General features: G+C 32.7%; 1 protein-coding gene across 1 annotated transcript in view; it reads left to right on the top strand.

The window, feature by feature from the left end:
• The window catches only part of LOC132732499 (histone-lysine N-methyltransferase EZH2-like), a 39,486-nt gene that overhangs the window by 9,737 nt on the left and 11,236 nt on the right, over positions 1-18,513 (top strand). Inside the window, 9 exon segments of the mRNA XM_060718933.1 lie at positions 4,408-4,536; positions 5,119-5,238; positions 6,068-6,266; positions 13,922-14,012; positions 14,884-15,047; positions 15,752-15,771; positions 15,773-15,856; positions 17,017-17,167; positions 18,131-18,157. Of these exon segments, the coding sequence (XP_060574916.1) occupies positions 4,408-4,536; positions 5,119-5,238; positions 6,068-6,266; positions 13,922-14,012; positions 14,884-15,047; positions 15,752-15,771; positions 15,773-15,856; positions 17,017-17,167; positions 18,131-18,157 (985 nt within the window).

Raw genomic sequence — 18,513 nt, 5'->3', positions numbered from 1 at the left:
AGCCCTGGGGTCAAAACTGGCCCCGCCCCGGGGTCATTGATTTTCCTTATATGTGTATAGCAAAACTTAAAAATCTTCTTTGAAAAAACCCAAATAGCTAGAGTTTAGATATTAAGCATGAAACATCTTTAAGTAAATATCTATAGGCCAGTCATAATAGAAATTAAGGTAAAACTAATTCCTTCACAACTGTTTTCACGATTAAATAAAAGATAAACATTATCTACATTTTGAGAAAAAAGTCCTCAAAAAATCTCCTTGCAGAATCCTGAAAAATCGATCATAAAGATTTAGTAAAAATCGATATTTAAATGTGTCTCTTAAATTACACCATACTTTAATTTTATGCACGTTCGGTGACGTCACGTTTATTACATTTTCGTTGAAAGATCTGAAGTTAATTCAATTCCAGCATTCCAAGTGCAAAGGTGAGTAATTTTAGTCATTTTTATATTCTTCTGTATAGATTAGGGGAAAATATGTCAGTAGATAGATTTAATTGACCACCAATCAATCGATTATGCAGATGACAAAATGTGTCATATAATTTCGCGATTTTAAACTCAATTTTGAATGAAGTAATCATTAAAAGAGAGTTTATCTTTTACTCACAGTTCTACATTGTTTCCTTTTGTACAATTATCTAAAATGACACAGAATTAACCACACATTTTACTGAGTATTTAAAAAAATGTGTATGCAGAAGTTTTGTAATTTTTTCTTTCTACGGAAGCGTGTTGTGACCAAAATCACGAAAATCTAGGGATATTTTTAAATTGTTAAATTTGACTTATTTCAAAGAGTTGGCATGTTTTTTGAATTGTGGAAATCATAATTAAAACAAATAATATGTTAACTTGATGTAAACAAACGTATTTTGTAATACATTTTAATGCATTTTTAAGCGAAATGATAATATTCAAGCATGTTATATGTTATATTACACCCAATAGGGTGTAATCAAGCTAAAACTATTACCTTTTAATGAGGAAGTTGTTACTGGAACTTTATACATTATTTTTACTTCTTAACAGAAGACATGGATTTAAAACCCAAATTATTATGCCAATTATTTGATTTTTTTGTAGACTGAATCATATCATATGCATCTGAGAGTATGGGGTTATAGCAAATCAAAAGATAATTGAGCGTATTCACTTGAAATATTGTAAAATAATTTTAAATGTTAGAGCCAATACAAGCAATGTTCGTATATACGGCGAACTCGGCCGTTTCCCATTGTATATAAATTGATACGTAAGAATATTTTAATTAAATTTTACGAATGACATATGAATTAAGTTTATCTGATTGATATAAATGGAAAAAAATGGGTATCAAATGTTAAAGAAATGCTAGATATGTATGGTTTATCCGAATACTTTTTTAAAAATAATATCGTAGATAGTAAATTATTTCCAAAAATATTTAAACAAAGAGTTATTGATAATCATATACAAATATGGCATTCATCTGTTGAAAATGATTCTGTTTTACAACTTTGTGTAGCTTGATAATCTACCCTCATGATACCAGTGCCAGTTGTATGTATATTTTAAGTAATGTTTCCATGTTGTTGTCAGCAATCATAGAACAGTTGTTGTATTGTTGTATAATTAGTTAGAAGATGGATAGACACATGACTTCTACACAAGGGGTAATGGGATGCGAGAGAAAAATGGCTTTTTACGTAGATATATCTTATTGAATGAATGAAAACAAAACAACTGTGTGTCTTTCAGGTTTGTTAATACAACAGAAATTGATATATCAACACAAATTTACATCATTGTTTTACAGCATGATTATAATAAATGCACATACAAAAGAGTTTGCTCATACCAACATTTTCTCAGGCGTTTCCCTATTATATTATATTATATCATTTCAATACTATTTCTTTTTAATATCTTTTTGATATTGATTTATGAACTTTATATATCTTATTTTCAGAGGAAGGGCTAAACGTAGTATGGGATGGTTGATTGCAGAAGACAATATTTAGCGAGAGTCCAGCCTTTTATATTTTGGCGAACATAAATCAATACGTTGATTTGATGTGGCAAGAATTTTCCATATATCCAAGTTAGGAGAGGCTAAATGAGTTATGTTTGAAAAGATCCAGCATTTTTGAAAAGCAATTTACAGGTAAATCAAAGAAAAACCCTCTATATCTTTAATTCACAGTTGGTGTACCAGATTCAGTTGTGTGTGCTACTGCATATATAACTTTTCTAAAGGGAATTCAGTTTTCTTGCATTCTCGGAATTACTAAGATCAGAGATTTGTTTGTTTGTTTTTATGTCACATCAACACTTTACAGGTCATATAATAACTTTCAAGCTTTACTGGTGAAGGAAAAAGTGGGACATAGGTATTATTTTTAGCGCATAGAACCACCAATATTCTATAAGTCAGTTTGGGATAGCTATGTCAGATAATAGATTCCAAAACCCCGGCAGGACTCGAACTTACATCCTACATCGTTAACACCGTAAGAAGCAAGTGTTTTGAAGTCAGTGACCTTAAACACTCGACCAAAACTTCCAATTTAGTTATCTGTATGACAGTATAGGTGCCGTTTTGTTCAGTATTTCCTACTTATATGGCACATTATATTGTTTCACAGTCCGCGCTTCTTTCAGCCGATAGGCAATTTACACGCTTTAAATTTGTTATAACAATATAACATGAAACCTATTTTCTGAAGAAGAAAGCTGAGGCACGTTTTTGCTGAGATTAAAGTATGAATTATTTGTAGATAATTCAATATAAAAATATAAATCTAAAAGCACAATCCTATCTTGCTTTTCATAGTACCTCGTTTTCAGTTTGACATACAATTGTTTTATTTTAAAAGCAGAATGCAAAGTTCGCATTTTTATTTATCATATTATGTTGTAACAATTTTACAGATGCGAAACAATGTGTCTCTGTGAAAAGGGTATAGGCTAAAGGTTTCAATAGCACCGGCCGAAAAGTGGAGAATTGAACAAGGGCAGGGCAATATGTATATATACATGTGTAGCGTTGTCAGACTATATGGATAGTCGGGCCTCGGTGACGCAAATGATGAAATAACATTGTGTTTTTTCAGTGTTTTAACATTCAGAAGATTCATTTTATTTTAAAATGTCTTTTAACAATATTTTTTTTTACAAAACTTCCATGGTAAAGTAAGTGCAATTTAGCATTGGTTAGATATTTACTTGAAGGATTGATTTTCAGAACAGAAATGCAAATACAATGTATATAAATAATAATTATTCGTGTAAAATGTATTGCAATTTTGAATTATAATATGAATTTAGATAGATTCATACAACTTTATTCTTGGTAGAGCTAACTTGTAAGAACATTTAATGGAATCTGACTAAAAGTAAAAAAAAAAATATCATTAGTGGGTGGGGTAATGTTTTATACCAGTCTAAATGATGATGTATAGATTATGCAGTGTTGCGACTTTTTGAATGTAATAAAGATTGGTTGAAGTGTTTTTAATTAAATAAAGCATGTTTGTGTATTAATGTGTTACTTTGTTAATGATCATATTTGCGTAGAATATCTGGGATATTTAATTTCACAGATTTTTCTAATTGAAAACACATGATTTCAAAACATGACATTTTTAGCATTTTATACTTCGAATTTTTTTGAGGACTTTTTTTCTGTAGCAACATATATATAGTAGATAACAAATATGCAAATATCTTTTCTGAAGGAATTTGTTTGAGGTTGGGTCTTATTTTTGGCTAAAATGCCTAGCCTACTACAAAGTTTGTTCAAATAAAAGCCCTGGGGTCAAAACTGGCCCTGCCCCAGGGGTGTCATTGTTTTTAACTATATGTGTATAGTAAAAACTTAAAAAATCTTCTTTTAAAAAACCCAATGAGCTAGAACTTAGATGTTTAGCATGAAACATCTTCTTATGGGTGTCTACCAAGTTTGTTCAAATAAACAAATAAAAGCCCTTGGGTAAAAATTGGCCTGGGGGTGGGGGGGGGTCCTATATACAGGTGAGCGACCTCAGGGCCATCATGGCCCTCTTGTTGAAATTTAAAGAATTCAATCTAAGAAAATGCAAAAAGCTTCTTGATTTTAGATAGTGTGCTTTGTACACATATTAGAGAAGCAAGTCTTTCGAAGTAACAATATAAAAGTAGAAATCTACAGAGATGGGAATTTTAGCAAAAGAAATATCATAGTAATTTTTTAACAAAATGTTACTTTAAGATCTATCAAGTTTATTGAAATACATTAATACACGTCATAGATGGGCCAGAAAGTGATAATCAGCCATGAAATGAATAATGCCCCCAGACTGAAGCCATCCGGGCCATTATTCATTTTGCGGGCCAATTATAACCTTCTGGTCCTACTCTGCCATGTATTACTATTTTATTACAGGCATTGTATAGTGATAACCGTAAAGATATTCTGGAAGACTTGGAAGATCACCACTCCATGTATACAAATCCAGAAATACAAAGTTTCTACACTCCAGAAATTCTTACAGCAGCTACACTTGACAAGAAGGTATGTGATTAGTTTTATAAAATACAGGAGAAAGCATATAGAATAATTGGTCTGAAATTAGTAGTAAGTCCCAAATAAGTGAAATTAAGGCCTCACAAAAACCTGAATTTCAAGCTTAGATGGGTTCACTTCGTTAAGGTAGGTTTATTTTTCTGATGGTAAGCAACAACAACTCCAGGGCATTTCCATGAGCTCCAGAATATTTGTCAGAAGACATGTCACATTACCAGAATATAATACCATAAAGTGTGTAACTGTTCCTAAGCCTGTCCTCTCTGATATTTGTTAAGTACTATTGAGTGATTTTAAGCTTTATTCTGAAAATTCATGTTAATCCAACTTAGGTCACTCACCGTCAGCAAAGAAATAGTAAAGTAAATGTTGCAGAGGCCGCTGCTATCTATGGAGCTTGCTTACATACCTGTGTCATTTTTTCGATTTGTGAAAATCTGGTGTTAAAATAAATACCGCCAAAACAGAATTATACTGTCAAAGGCAATTTGGAAATGCTTTTTTTTATGAATATTAAAAAGATGATTAATTTAATAGTTATATAAATGAATGCAATTGTTGTTTTTGTAGTGTGAAATTACAAGTGCTATTAAAGAGCTTGGTGTTCAATCTGTTCCACTCCGTATGATGAATCCCCTCAAACCAATACCATCAATGTATTCATGGGCTCCATTACAACAAAACTATGTGGTAAGTATTTAGAAAAAAAATTATATAGTAATGATGGCAACTGTATGGTGGCTAATTTGTGCCATGTTGTATTTTAGCTCGATGGGGCACCAGACAAAAACACAAAAATACGATAAAGGAACCCATCTTTCATTCTTTTTCTTGGTGGGGCTCCATGTGTAAACCGATATTATAACCAAGTCACAACAAAATGTTGACTTTGTGATATTTTCATGTTTTGGTCTGGTGCCTTGCAGAGGAAAGATACAATATGGTACAAATCTGTCACTATACAACTGATTCTACCCGTGCAAGTAATATATTTCATACATATGTATGTAATGTTAGTATAATTGCAAAAAACCATCTTAAAGTGAACATACGGTGTCAATGCAATGGCCTTTTTGTGTTTAAGCTTACCTGGTTTTAAGCTCACCTTGCATAAAGTTGCCATATACCATGTGCATGTTGTCTCATGATCAAGTTTAAACTTTTGCTCTTTCCTTTAAAGTTTATCTTAAGCCAACTGTAGGAAACATAGTCTTCCCATGCATCCTTTCAAGATATTTTAGTATGTTTACAGTTAATGGAGACCAGCATCAAGGTTTTTTGGCATTTGCTGTTTGTCAGACTTGTCAATGCGCATCTAAGATTACTGATTTTTGGCTTGACAAACTAAATAAAAAAAAGCAGAGACTTTTTAACACTGTCCTTTTGAGAATTCCTACATTCATATCCAGGCTTTTGTTTACTAAAAGTTGAGCACTCTGTCCTACTGTCTTCATTTCCTAAATTCACTGAATTTGTTATATTGTGACCCATACAATGTATGATATTTTATGATTGATAGGTTGAGGATGAAACTGTATTACACAATATTCCATATATGGGAGATGATCTTTTGGAAAAAGATACCTCTTTTATTGAAGAGCTTATCAAGAATTATGATGGGAAAGTTCATGGAGACAAGGACAAATCAATGCTTGATGATGAATTGTTGATTAATCTTGTACAGTCAGTTTCTGCAGCCTTTAATAAAGAACAAAATGGTGAGTAACTGTTGATATTTAATATTGTGACAAGTGTGTTGCTGTGCTGCTCCTTGTAGAGATCTTGGATATACATATTTATTATATGATCTAAAAATAGCTGCAATCTCATTGGTCCAAACTGTAGTCAACAGAACTTTTTATAAAATCATAGTCACTGGGGGTAGTATCATATTAACTGGCTGAATTGGATTTTCCAAGTCTAAAAATAGATTGAGACTCATATTCAATGACCATACACCGTAGACTGTTAATTACGTGTGCTAATTAAAAAATAATTGTTGCGTTTTGTTCTTTATGGCATATTTCTCGATTGAAATATCATTGGCGACGCCGGTGAGCGGCGTCGTCTTATATGGAATGCTTTTTATTTTTGCCTATGGAAGGAGCTGTTATTATTAGCAGTTAATTTCATGTTGAGTTAATTAGATTTATTTTGATTCGTAAAAATCAAGTAAACAAATATGTTGTTATATTTGTATTTAATAACTTTATATAAAAAGCATGTGCATTGTGATATTATTTTCACGAAATTGCAGGCTCAGTTTAACAGCTTGTCCCTTAGTTTTATTGACAATACTAAAACCCGGATTTCGAATATCGTTGTGGTCTACATTGATGCCGTAACCATTTCGTTCATTCATTTATATATTTTCAAAATTTTCTTACAAGAAGAAAGTTCACCTGCAAATGAGTATAAGGATAGGTAGTGGACTGTTGTTAACGATTATCCTATTGATTTTATCCATATTACGTTGATCTGTTGCACAGAATGGTTGTTTTTACAAAGTGTACCAGTATCCGGATGTTGAAAGCTATCCGATTTTCTGCAATAACTGCTGTCACATGGTCATCTATTTTTTATGAATACTTTACCATTAATTTGCATGGCTTAATAAAACTGACTGAGCCTGCAACATTTCGTAATTTTAATGTTTAGGGTGTTCTCTTGGGTTTCAGGTTTTCAGTCTTTTAAGGGGAAGTAACTCATGTTTACTAAATTATTTGTTCTTTTCTGTCTACTCTATCTTTAGTATTACTTACTATTTTTTGTTTTTTATAAAATTTACCAGTTGTAAGGTCATCAAAAGCAGAGAGGCCCTGATGAGTGAATATTGATATATATTTTTACTGGCTTGATATACCCTAGACCAGATTTTTCTAGTTTGTTCAGTTGGTACATACCTATAGGTATTCTGCTAGAGGCATTTTCTAATCACTATGTGTAATTATTATTTTCTATGTGTTTGTATATGAATTGTTACTAAAATAACCTTTGGTAAAAATGAAAAGTAGAATATTTAAGCTATACATATAGGTGCTCATTTTAAACACTTGATTACATTATATGCAGTTAGTTATACATTGTATAGTAAAGTCTAATGGAATGTTAAAAGAGGGACAGTATTTGTTACTGTAAGAGATATGCATTTAATGTTTAGACACTAACACAACTTAATCTGTAACATATGATATAGACTATTTGAGATTTTTTTTTACTTTTATACTATACAATATCATGTATACATTATAGTTTTCTTTCTACAAGATTATGAATTCCTGTCAATAGGATGTTATATTTATTTTTAATGGAACCTGAGAATTATTAATGTAATGTGCATACAAGTGTATCATTGTATATGGATATAATGTGTATTTCTGTATTTAAAGACTTACAGTTATGATGGATGAGACTTGCATTTAAATTAATTAATGATAATACATATATTGATCAGTCTACAGGTTATAGTTGTTTATACCCAGTGTTAGCTGGCTAATAATAGTATCTATAACAGAGTTTATATATTCTACTAGATTTTGAATTCCATCCATTAGTACCAATGTTAATGTTAGGATTTCATATTTATTTAATAGAAACTGGGAATTATTAATGTTATGTGCATACATGTATATCTTAGTATATTGATATGATGAGACTTATAATATTTCTGAATTTAAAGAGTTACAGTTATGTCATTATTGTTAAAGGGATGATACTTTCATTTAAAGTTATAAATGATAATACATGTATTGATTGAAAATGTCCTGAAACTTGGATCAAGCAATATAATTGATAAAGTCTCAAAAAATCATGTTTTGAATGGTTATTCTAATTTTTTTCTAACATGTGCATAGATTGAAAAGGACAGCTTCTGTCTTATCTATTTGTAATGGAGGGACACCGGTCTCAATTTCCAAGCTTCAGGTCTCCTGAGTCAACCCGACAACAGACTTTTCATAGAGTAGATTGTTACTTGCCCTTGAATAAATTTGTACACTTAATTTTATAGCAGGTGATTTTTGCCACATGAAAACCAACAAAGTACAAAAAAGTAACAAGGTGCCAGACACAAAGTGGTGTGTTTGTTGCATTTTCATGTTTTCGCCCAGTGCCCTTGATGCAAAATACAAATCAGCCTTCATAAAATTTCACAAAAATCATAGAAAAAGGGTTAGTTTTTTATCCGTACAAAAAATAGATATTGTACATGTATTAGCACAGTTATGTTCACTTTCAAATTGACCTGTTATAAATAATGGCACAACCAATAGTTTACTGTCTAAGCCCTTTTTAGTAAAAATAATTATACATAATATATAAATTGTTATTTTAATTTTGACTATGAGTATGTAAGGTTTTTATTTCTTATTTATTAATTAAGAATTAATTATCTGTTGATTTAAAAATCTAAATATCTGTCACGGTTTAGAACTGTTCACTATTTAGGCCAGAAAATGTGTAAGCGGCCAGATAGTTTAATCGCTTACAGCCGCGGTACATTATTCTGTGGGTCACAGGTTTGAGTTCTGGTTAAGCTGAAAAATTTCTCATCCAGTGACTGCATATAACCATGAGTTTAATTCACTATGCTCTGTAAACATCAGAAATTCAAGGACATAAACCAATAGAGTGGGGAAATATGTTGTGGTTTAGAACTATTTCATTATTAAAGAGAAAATGTGTAGCCGGCCGGATAGCTCAGTTGGTCTTCTGAAAGTCATGGGTTTGAGTCATGGTCAGGCAGTTTAAGTCAGGGTTTAGAAGTGGTTTTTCTCATTTAATAGATTGTACTTTATTTGAAATGGACAAAGGCAGTATTGCATGATACTTTTAGGTCTACAAAGCATTTGATACAGTTGATCACACTATACTGCACATGAAGAAGTTATTTTTCTTCTTCTTCATGGAACTTGAAGTATCTGCCATATGTAATGACATTCTTACATGCTTCAAGTCTTATCTCTGATAGCAGCTGGTTGATGTGGCTGGTTCTCCTTCTACTACTGCTCTGAGTACCTATGGTGTCCCCTGATGTTCATTTTAGGTCCTCTTTTATGTCTAATATATGTCAATGACATGTCTGCAACCTAAGCAATAAGCTTTTATTATATGCACAGGCACAAGTATCAGACATGGGAAGAAAAAATATGACAAGATTGATAAAAGAACTTGTGTTCATCTTAAAAATTGTCACAAACCAAAAAAATGTAAATAATGACCCCTTTAAAAATATACTTTAAGTTAATAGTATATTTTTAAAGGGGGTCATTATTTACATTTTTTTTTTTGGTTTTTGACACTTTTAAGATGAACACAGTTTTTTTATCAATCTGGTCATACTTTTTTCTTCCAGGTCCGATACTCGTGCCTGTGATTATATGATGATGATGACAGGTATCCTTGTATTTGGTAACAATAAATAGTAAGATTAGTTAATTGACTATAAATTGTCTTTGCATCTTGGCAAGACAGAGTCTTTTCTTTTTGGTTTAAGTTTCAACTTAAACTGGGCCTATCCTCCAGGTCACATGAAATGGTACTTCTATAAAGTACACATCTTTTGTTAAGTATTTAGGTGCAAACCTGGATCAAATTCATTTGGCGTCGCCCTTTGATGCTTTGCATCAATGCTTTTCTTGTTACTTTACTGTTATACTTAGAGGCTAAACCGTATCGACAAGTATAAACTTGAATTACTTTTGTATGGGCAGCGTTCGCGTAGTCATTGCACGCCTAACACGTGCGTCTTTTTTCCCGCTCTTGAACGAGGCAAAATTTGTACATGTATATAAGGTTGTACTTTTTCGTCATTTTTAGCTCGACTTTTCTATGAAAAGGGGAGCTATCCTACTCGCCCCGGCGTCGGCGTCGGCGTTAGCGTTAGCGTTGGCGTCACACCTTGGTTAAGTTTTTCGTACCACCCCACTTTATTTCAGAAGTATTACAAGTATGGCTTTGAAACTTACCAAACTTGTTCACCATCATAACCTCCATCTACAGACAAGAGTACATAACTCTGTCAAGGTTTTTGACAGAATTATGGCCCTTTTTTGACTTAGAAAGTGTATTGAGCTTGGTTAAGTTTTTTGTACCACCTCACTTTATTTCAAAACCATTGGAGGTATTGCTTTGAAACTGACCATACTTGTTTACCATCACGACCTTCATCAACAGACAAGAGGACATAACTCTGTCAAGGTTTTTTGACAGAATTATGCCCCTTTTTGACTTAGAAAATACATTGAATATGGGTAAAATCCACTTATTGCCTTAACCCTTTGAGATATTGCTTTGAAACTTTTAATGCTATTTCACATCATTACCCCATCTGTACGCAAGAGAAGGTAACTCTGTCAGGGATTTGTTTTAAAAAATAAGGCCTTTTTATCGACTTAGAATCTTGGTTAAGTTTTTTGTACCAGTCAACTTTTTGACTGAACTGGTTGAGATATTAAATTGAAAGTTGGAATACTTGTTTACCATCATGGTCCCAAACATGGGCAGGAGAAGGTAATTCTGTTAAGGATTTTATTTGAATTATGGCCCTTTTTGACTTAGAAACTCAGTTAAAATTTTCATTCTTGTCCACTTGTTGACCTAACCATTTGAGATATTACTTTGGAAGTTGGAGTTCTTATGTGCCATCATGAGACCTATCTGTAAGCAAGAGAAGATAACTCTGTGAAAATGTTTCTTGATTTGTACTTAGAAATTCCTAGTTAAAGTCTTGTGTGCCCTTAACTGTCAAAGTTTTGTTTTATAGGCAAGCACTAAAAAAGTCGAGCGCGCTGTCCTTCTGACAGCTCTTGTTTTTAAAATTCTGAGCCTATTCATATAATAAAACAATTATTGACTAGTGAGCCATTGAATATGATGTGATATTCACCGGCAGAAAGTCATATTGACCTCGGCTATCGCCTCGGTCAATATGTCATCTGCCGGTGAATATCACATCATATTCAATGGCTCACTAGTCAATAATTGTATAATAATGCACAAAGTTTTATTGCTAACAATTGTTATCCCAAATTTCCTCCTCCATTATCTTCATTCTTATTGATAACCATTTCTACAAGATTACCTTGACAAGGTAGTTTTATAAGCTTGTACACCTGAAGTGTGATGCCTGTATATACTACCAATAAATTAAGCGCTTAAGAGCTATTATCACAGTATAACAGACATTGCTACAGCGAGATTAAGGACGTTTTCCGGAGTTTTCATATAGACATATAGGCAAAATTAAAACTGTTCAATAGAATTTCTTTAAACTTGGCTTGTTGTTAGAATATGATAACAGAAACATTTTAAACGGAAAAAAATTTGGGGTTACCGTTCTTGTGATCTGAATATAGGAATCTTACATCGGCCTCTGTAACAGACTGGAGTATCTACCTCAAGGGTAACTGTTAACTGTGGTAACAGGGCCCTGCCGTGTTTCCTCTAAATAGTTACCAAAGAGCTAGACATGCTTGTCTGTGGCGACAGCTGGTGTCTGATTCTTTTCCTTGCATATTAGAAATAAATATTTCATAAAGTAGCGTTTGAATGTACAACTTCATTTATAATGGCACAATGACGTCATCCTTAGAACACCATTCATAAAAGGCGCTTGGAAATGACATCATTTAAACATGCCACTTGTCTTACATGGGGTGTGTAAGACAGATTTTTCTAGCACCAGTGTAAACAGTAGATAACCCTGTCTGATATGCAAGAAAAAAATGAGCTGTTCATTCTTGTAAAAAAGGTGTAGTACTCTTAGACATGTAAATGACTGTTCGATGGTGTCCGAAAGTGAGTGTTGATTGCAAATGATCGAGTGACAGCTACGATCATATCAATCGAGATGTTTTACAAAGCTAGAATGGATTATGTTGTAGAGTGTAACAGCATCAACTTTTGTCATAGCTTTAATTGAATTAAAGCTGTGGTTTAGTAGACTCGCACCTTTAAACATGTAGTTGCTGTTTATGTGTAAATTTAACCTGATTGTAGTCAATTTTTATGCCACCGCAGCATCTGCGATGCGGTGGCATATAGCGATTCACCTGTGTGTATGTATGTGTGTGTGTTATATAGATTATATAGTGAACTTAAAAAATCTTCTTGTGAAAAACCGCTAGTCCAATTTCAACCAAACTTGGCAGGATTGTTCCTTGGGTGAAGGGCTTTCAAAGTTGTTCAAAGAATTTCATTCCATGCAGAAATCTGGTTGCCATGGCAACCAAAAGGAATTATAAGGATAAATTTAAAAAATCTTCTTGTAAAGACCCAAAAGGCCAAGAGCTTAGATATTTTGCATAAGGCATTGTCTGGTAGACCTCTAACAAGATTGTTCAAATTATAGCCCTAGGGTCAAAATTGTCCCCGCCCTGGGGGTCATTGATTTCAATATATACATATAGTAAAAAATTTAAAAAATCTTATTGTCTGAAGGTACAAGGCTTAGAGCTTTAATATTTGTTAAATAATATCATCTAAAGGTACTCTACCAAAGTTGTTCAAATTTTGCCTCTTGTGTCAAAATTAGCCCCGCCCCTGGGAGCCATAGGTTTATCCTATATGTATATAGTTAAAACTTAAAAAATTATCTTCTCTAAATTTACAAAGGATAAAGTTAAGATATTTTGCATGAAACATTGTGTAGTGAACCTCTAGCAAGATTGTTCAAATTATAGCCCTGGGGTCAAAATTGGTTCCGCCCCGGAGGTCATTGATTTTCATTATGTACATATAGTGGAAAAAAAACTTTTTGTCTGAAGGTTCAAGGCATAGAGCTTTGATGTTTGATATATAATATCATCTATAGGTCCTCTACCAACGTTGTTCAAATGTCAAAACTTGGCCCTGCCCGGGGGCAGTGATTCTCATTATGTACACGTAGTAAAAACAGAAAATAAAACAAATGTTTTCTGAATGGGAGAAAGCTATAACTTAGATATTTGACTTGAAATGTTGTTTGGTGGACCTGTATCAAGATTGTTATTAAACCCTTGGGTCAAAATTATGCCTTGCCCAAGGGGACAGTGACCTACTTTCTTGTCCTTTGATGTACAGCAATGACATTTTGACCATGTGCACAGTTTTAGTTGTAAAATTGAACTTTGACCTAGATTTTGATGATGTGACTTTCTTTCTTGTCCTTTGATGTACAGGTATGAAATTTGAACCATGCAGTGGCATAGCATTTTTCTCAAATGCAATCTTGTTTCTAATTTTATCTACCTCAGGGCTATTGTCTTGAATTGTGACTGACATAAATATGACAGTACTTATCAGAATGTACAAAATTATACAAACTTTCTCATAAAAAGATCTTCCTTACAAATTTTAGTAGCAATGAACCTTGTTTTTATATATCATTTTCTAGAATGTTCAAAGAGTTTTCCTGCATTTGCTGTGTTTGAAGCCATCAGTGAAGTGTTCCCAGAGAAAGGGAAACCTGAGACATTGAAGCACATGTAAGATTTCTGTTGCGGGTGAATGCACAAATTGCAGATCCAAGTGAATTTTCACCTAAGCATTGTTTTAGATTTTTCATGAAACTTTCTATGTTTGTACAGTATAAAAACAATATAGATAGAAAAACCACATTTGTTCTGTAAAAATCAATGGTTTACACTAATTTTTAGTTTAAAACTGTACGTTTAAAAGTACCCTCAATCTTTAGTATATAACAAACTGTGATAGGGTAAAAATTTACTTGAAGTGTACATCTCTCGCATACCCCCTTATTTTCTTGCTTTTGGACATTTTTAACCCTTTATATGCTAGACGTACTTACCATTATTTACATCATCTGCCTATTCATTTGTATTGAAATCTATATACTGTAATAGAATTAATGTATTAGCAACAAACAAAGTCCGAGGTGGTATGTAGATGTCAGTGTATGGCTAGTATGTATATAGCAGTTTGCTTGTGATAGGCATAACTTCCAAAATTATTCAAGGGATTGTCTTAAAACTTGAAATATATATACATTGTGATAATTTGAAAGTCAGAGTGTAGTAACTAGCAAATACGATGACAAAATAATTGAGCCGTGTCATGACAAAACCAACATAGTGCATTTGCGACCAGCATGGATCCAGACCAGCCTGCTCATCCACGCAATCTGTTCAGGATCCATGCTGCTCGCTTACAAACCCAATAACAAGTGGAGAAACTGATAGCAAACAGCATTTTTCTAAAGCTTTTAAGCTATTATTTGTTACTTATATTCTAGAACTCACTTCAGAAAGGGTCCCTAACATCTATTTTCCCTCCGAAAAATATTCCTCTTTACATTGTTTTAATTCTGTTGTGATTTTTATTACTTAAAATAAATAGGTACAAAGATTTGCTGGAAAAAAATGATCCGAGTTCTTTACCAGCGGAATGTACACCCAACATTGACGGTCCTAATGCCATGTCAGTACCGAGGGAGCAAACTCTGCACTCATTTCATACATTGTTTTGTCGGAGGTGTTACAAGTATGACTGCTGTCTACATCGTAAGTTTTTAACCTTTAGCCTCCTGAATTTTAGTTATAGATTTTCCCAGCTGTTAATTTGGAACAGTTCATTCAAAGGTTTAAGGGTTTTAGAAATAAAAGTATTGGTACTAACAGTATAGTGCATGTCAGATCTGTGCAGTCTTACCTGGCTGTATACTGGTGACAAAGGAAAAACACTTGAAGTTTCAGCAGGTTAACTGTTAACAGCTTGATACTAGTGAAAACATTAGTAAATATTTTTCTTCCTTATTTCAATAGAATTCACATTTCAGAATAGTGCTGTAAAACAGATTTGTTTCATTTGTTATAGATGTCATTTTAAATACTAGTACCTATACAATTTTATTGGATAGGAAAGTTTTATGCTTATGTAATACAATTTTCATTAGATATTACCTCTTGTGACCTTATAAATTGTTCATCACTATATTTGGTAATTAGCATACCTAATTGTATTGAAAAAGATTTTTTTGTGAAAACTTATTTGTATGATCTTATTAGATTATAGAAGAAGATTGTGGAAATGGTAATAAAAGCAAAACACAATTTTTAGTTCTGAGCATAATATCCTGTATATACTAAATACACGAAACTAAATACACGACTTTTAGTACATTAAACAATTGTAAACCATTGATATTATGATGCATTCAAGATAGCATCCAAAGGAATTACTTTTTACTAAACAATATATTTTATAGCTTATAGACCAAGTCCGAGTAAGTTTGATGAGGAAGATGCCAGACAAGAAGCAGGAACCAGAACCATGTGGTGCAGATTGTTTTATGCACATTGTGAGTATATAGATTTCACTGTCATCTATTCTGTGGCCAAGTGGTTAAGTTCATGGACTTCAAAAACCACTTGCCACTCATTGCTGTGGGTTGATCCCAACAGGGACTTTGCATTCTTTCATGTGAGGAAGCTATTCCAGCTAGCTTCTAGAACGTAGGTAGTTCTATTCAGGTGCATGTTTGTGCAAAGAAGGGCACCTGAGGGATTCCTCCACCAGTAAAGTATGTCCTATATTGTATTGGTGTGACGTAAAACCCAATCAAACAAACACAGTGATCTATAATTATCTTCTGATGATTATGTTGAAAGGGGGATTATTATTCCCCACAGACAGGATATCAAATTGACATTACCTTTATATCATATGTGACTGTCTAAGCTAGTAAGATTAAGTTAAGAGGCCTTTTAATGGTATACAAATTATGGATTCCTTCCATAGCAGTAGAAAAGGGGGTCATGGATAGAACAAATGAAACTCATTTCAGTTCCAATAAAAGCATCAGTATGATCTATCGTTCCTCCAAATGAACATTGATTACAGCATTTTGTTGAACAGGAACAACTCGGATTTTTATAGAAAAAGCTAGAATATCAATCTTTGTAACAAATAAGTTTCCAAAGAGCGAAGATGGTTTAGAATATAAATAAATTCCATTCCAAAAATGTAGGTGCTGTATGGCGCTTGTATTTGTTTTGGATATTATTCTGTAGTTTGACTATCTTGACCATAATAAGCCTGCAAGTATATTAAGGACATGTTTAGTTCTTTTACGAAATTATATATGTGTTATGTTGATGTGGAAAATTTCCAAGAGATATGAAATGTTTATCAGCGTTATTAGATTCAAAGTGATGGTTGATCTATACATTATATATTTGATCCTTGAAAAATAAACGTCACATTTGTTATTATTTAAATTTACCTCTTTGGGTACCTTAATCACCGCCTTTATCCGGTAATAAGAACATGTGCTAATAAATTTGCATAAGTAGTGCCACCTATAAGCATGGCCGATACATAGTCTTTATTCATTGACTTAAACTTTGATGGATATGTGTTCTTTAAAATATAGTTTAAAATATGTACTTTTCATTCTTACAAAACTACCGAAACACCTAAAGGCACGGCCCTATATTAAAAAATTGTCTGTGTACCTGACAGGTTGGCTACAAGGAAAAGGAGGTATCTGTCTCGGATTCCGAGAAGTCGGACAAAGAGTGTAAAACTGAGCGTAGTAAATCTCCTGTAGGAATGATAAAAGGAAAGAAACGTAAAACAAACGGAACTGGTAGTGGTAGTGAAGATAGTAACGATGGCGTCGGTAGGTATTCTGTGAATTGACTTAATTTGTGGGCATGCAATCTGTGAATTATTGGTTTTTAAATTTGTGAATTGTCAAAATTTGTCTGTTTGTGAAAGTTTAATGCAAATTGTGGTAATGTAATTAGAATAATTGTACAGCAGTCGAAATGAAATTTTGTTGGATCTTAAATTTGTGGAATGACCTAGCCACAAAAGCCATGAACATTTATTGCTCATGAATGATGATTTTGCAATCAAAATATTAGCTTAAAAAATCTAAATACTACTACATTATTTTAAACTACTGGAGGAAGCAATGTTTTAGTAGAATATAGACATAGCAGCTGGTGTGAAATGTTGTACTGATATCAGTCACATAGTTTGACTTCAAATTAGCTTTGTTAGCTTATGAGGAAATACATGAATTTCAATCTTTACAATGAAAAATTGAATTTGTAACATGATTTATTGTATTTGGTAATGAAATTATTTGATATGTTATATTTTTATGTGTGTGTTTGAAAAAGTACTAGTATTTGTTCAGTGCAGAACTTCTGCAAACATAATTGAATTACAAATGAATTAATGTTTTTAACCACCATAAGAAACGATGTGATGCAAACAAGACCTTGATCTTGAGATTAAAAGGTCAAGGTCACTGCAGGTGATTGTACTCCATAACATGCCTATTTTAGTAGTGCATGATAGCATTGCTATAAAAGATACAGGTAAACAACTTATAAAAGATAACTTATAGTTACCATCTTAAAGCCGATATTGCGTAGGTATCCATGACCTATTGACATGGGTGTGTCTATGGGTGTGTGTTGTTCAAAGGTTTGACAACCCATACATAATTGAGATATATATTTAACATTGTGACTTGGTGACATACTTTCGCATTGTGAAATTTCTTCCTTGTTTGGGTGAGCAATCCTGATTTGCTATCAGATTCGTTTTATTTTTATTTCATTCATTTCAGGTTCCATTATGAAAGCAAAATACAAAAGTAAGTACATGTATTTTGTTTCTACATTATTATTGACTCGATACTGGACTTAAAAAACCTATATCAAAAAAGATTGACAGCAAACAAATTTTTGACTGTAATTTTTGTAACTGAGCAAGATTGCCACTAAAGGTAAAAGCAAAAAAATCCTTTAAGTTACATATCCTCTAAAACAGCTGGCAGATTTTAATTTAATCTGCACAAAAATAACTAGAATTGTGTTGGTTTGTTGAACAAAATGGCTTCCAGAGCTAAAAATAGAAAAACCTTTAAATGATATCTAATTTAACTACTTTAATGAAACTTATTAGAAATAACATTAAGTTTGTTTTTACAAGGGTCGTCCATGGCCAAAA

This window comes from Ruditapes philippinarum, unplaced genomic scaffold, assembly GCF_026571515.1.
Source record: "Ruditapes philippinarum isolate M1 unplaced genomic scaffold, ASM2657151v2 ctg3980_1_1_1_1, whole genome shotgun sequence".
In the NCBI taxonomy this organism is placed as follows: domain Eukaryota; kingdom Metazoa; phylum Mollusca; class Bivalvia; order Venerida; family Veneridae; genus Ruditapes; species Ruditapes philippinarum.
Note: the sequence above shows the minus strand (reverse complement) of the source record. Positions and strands in the feature narration are given on the sequence as shown.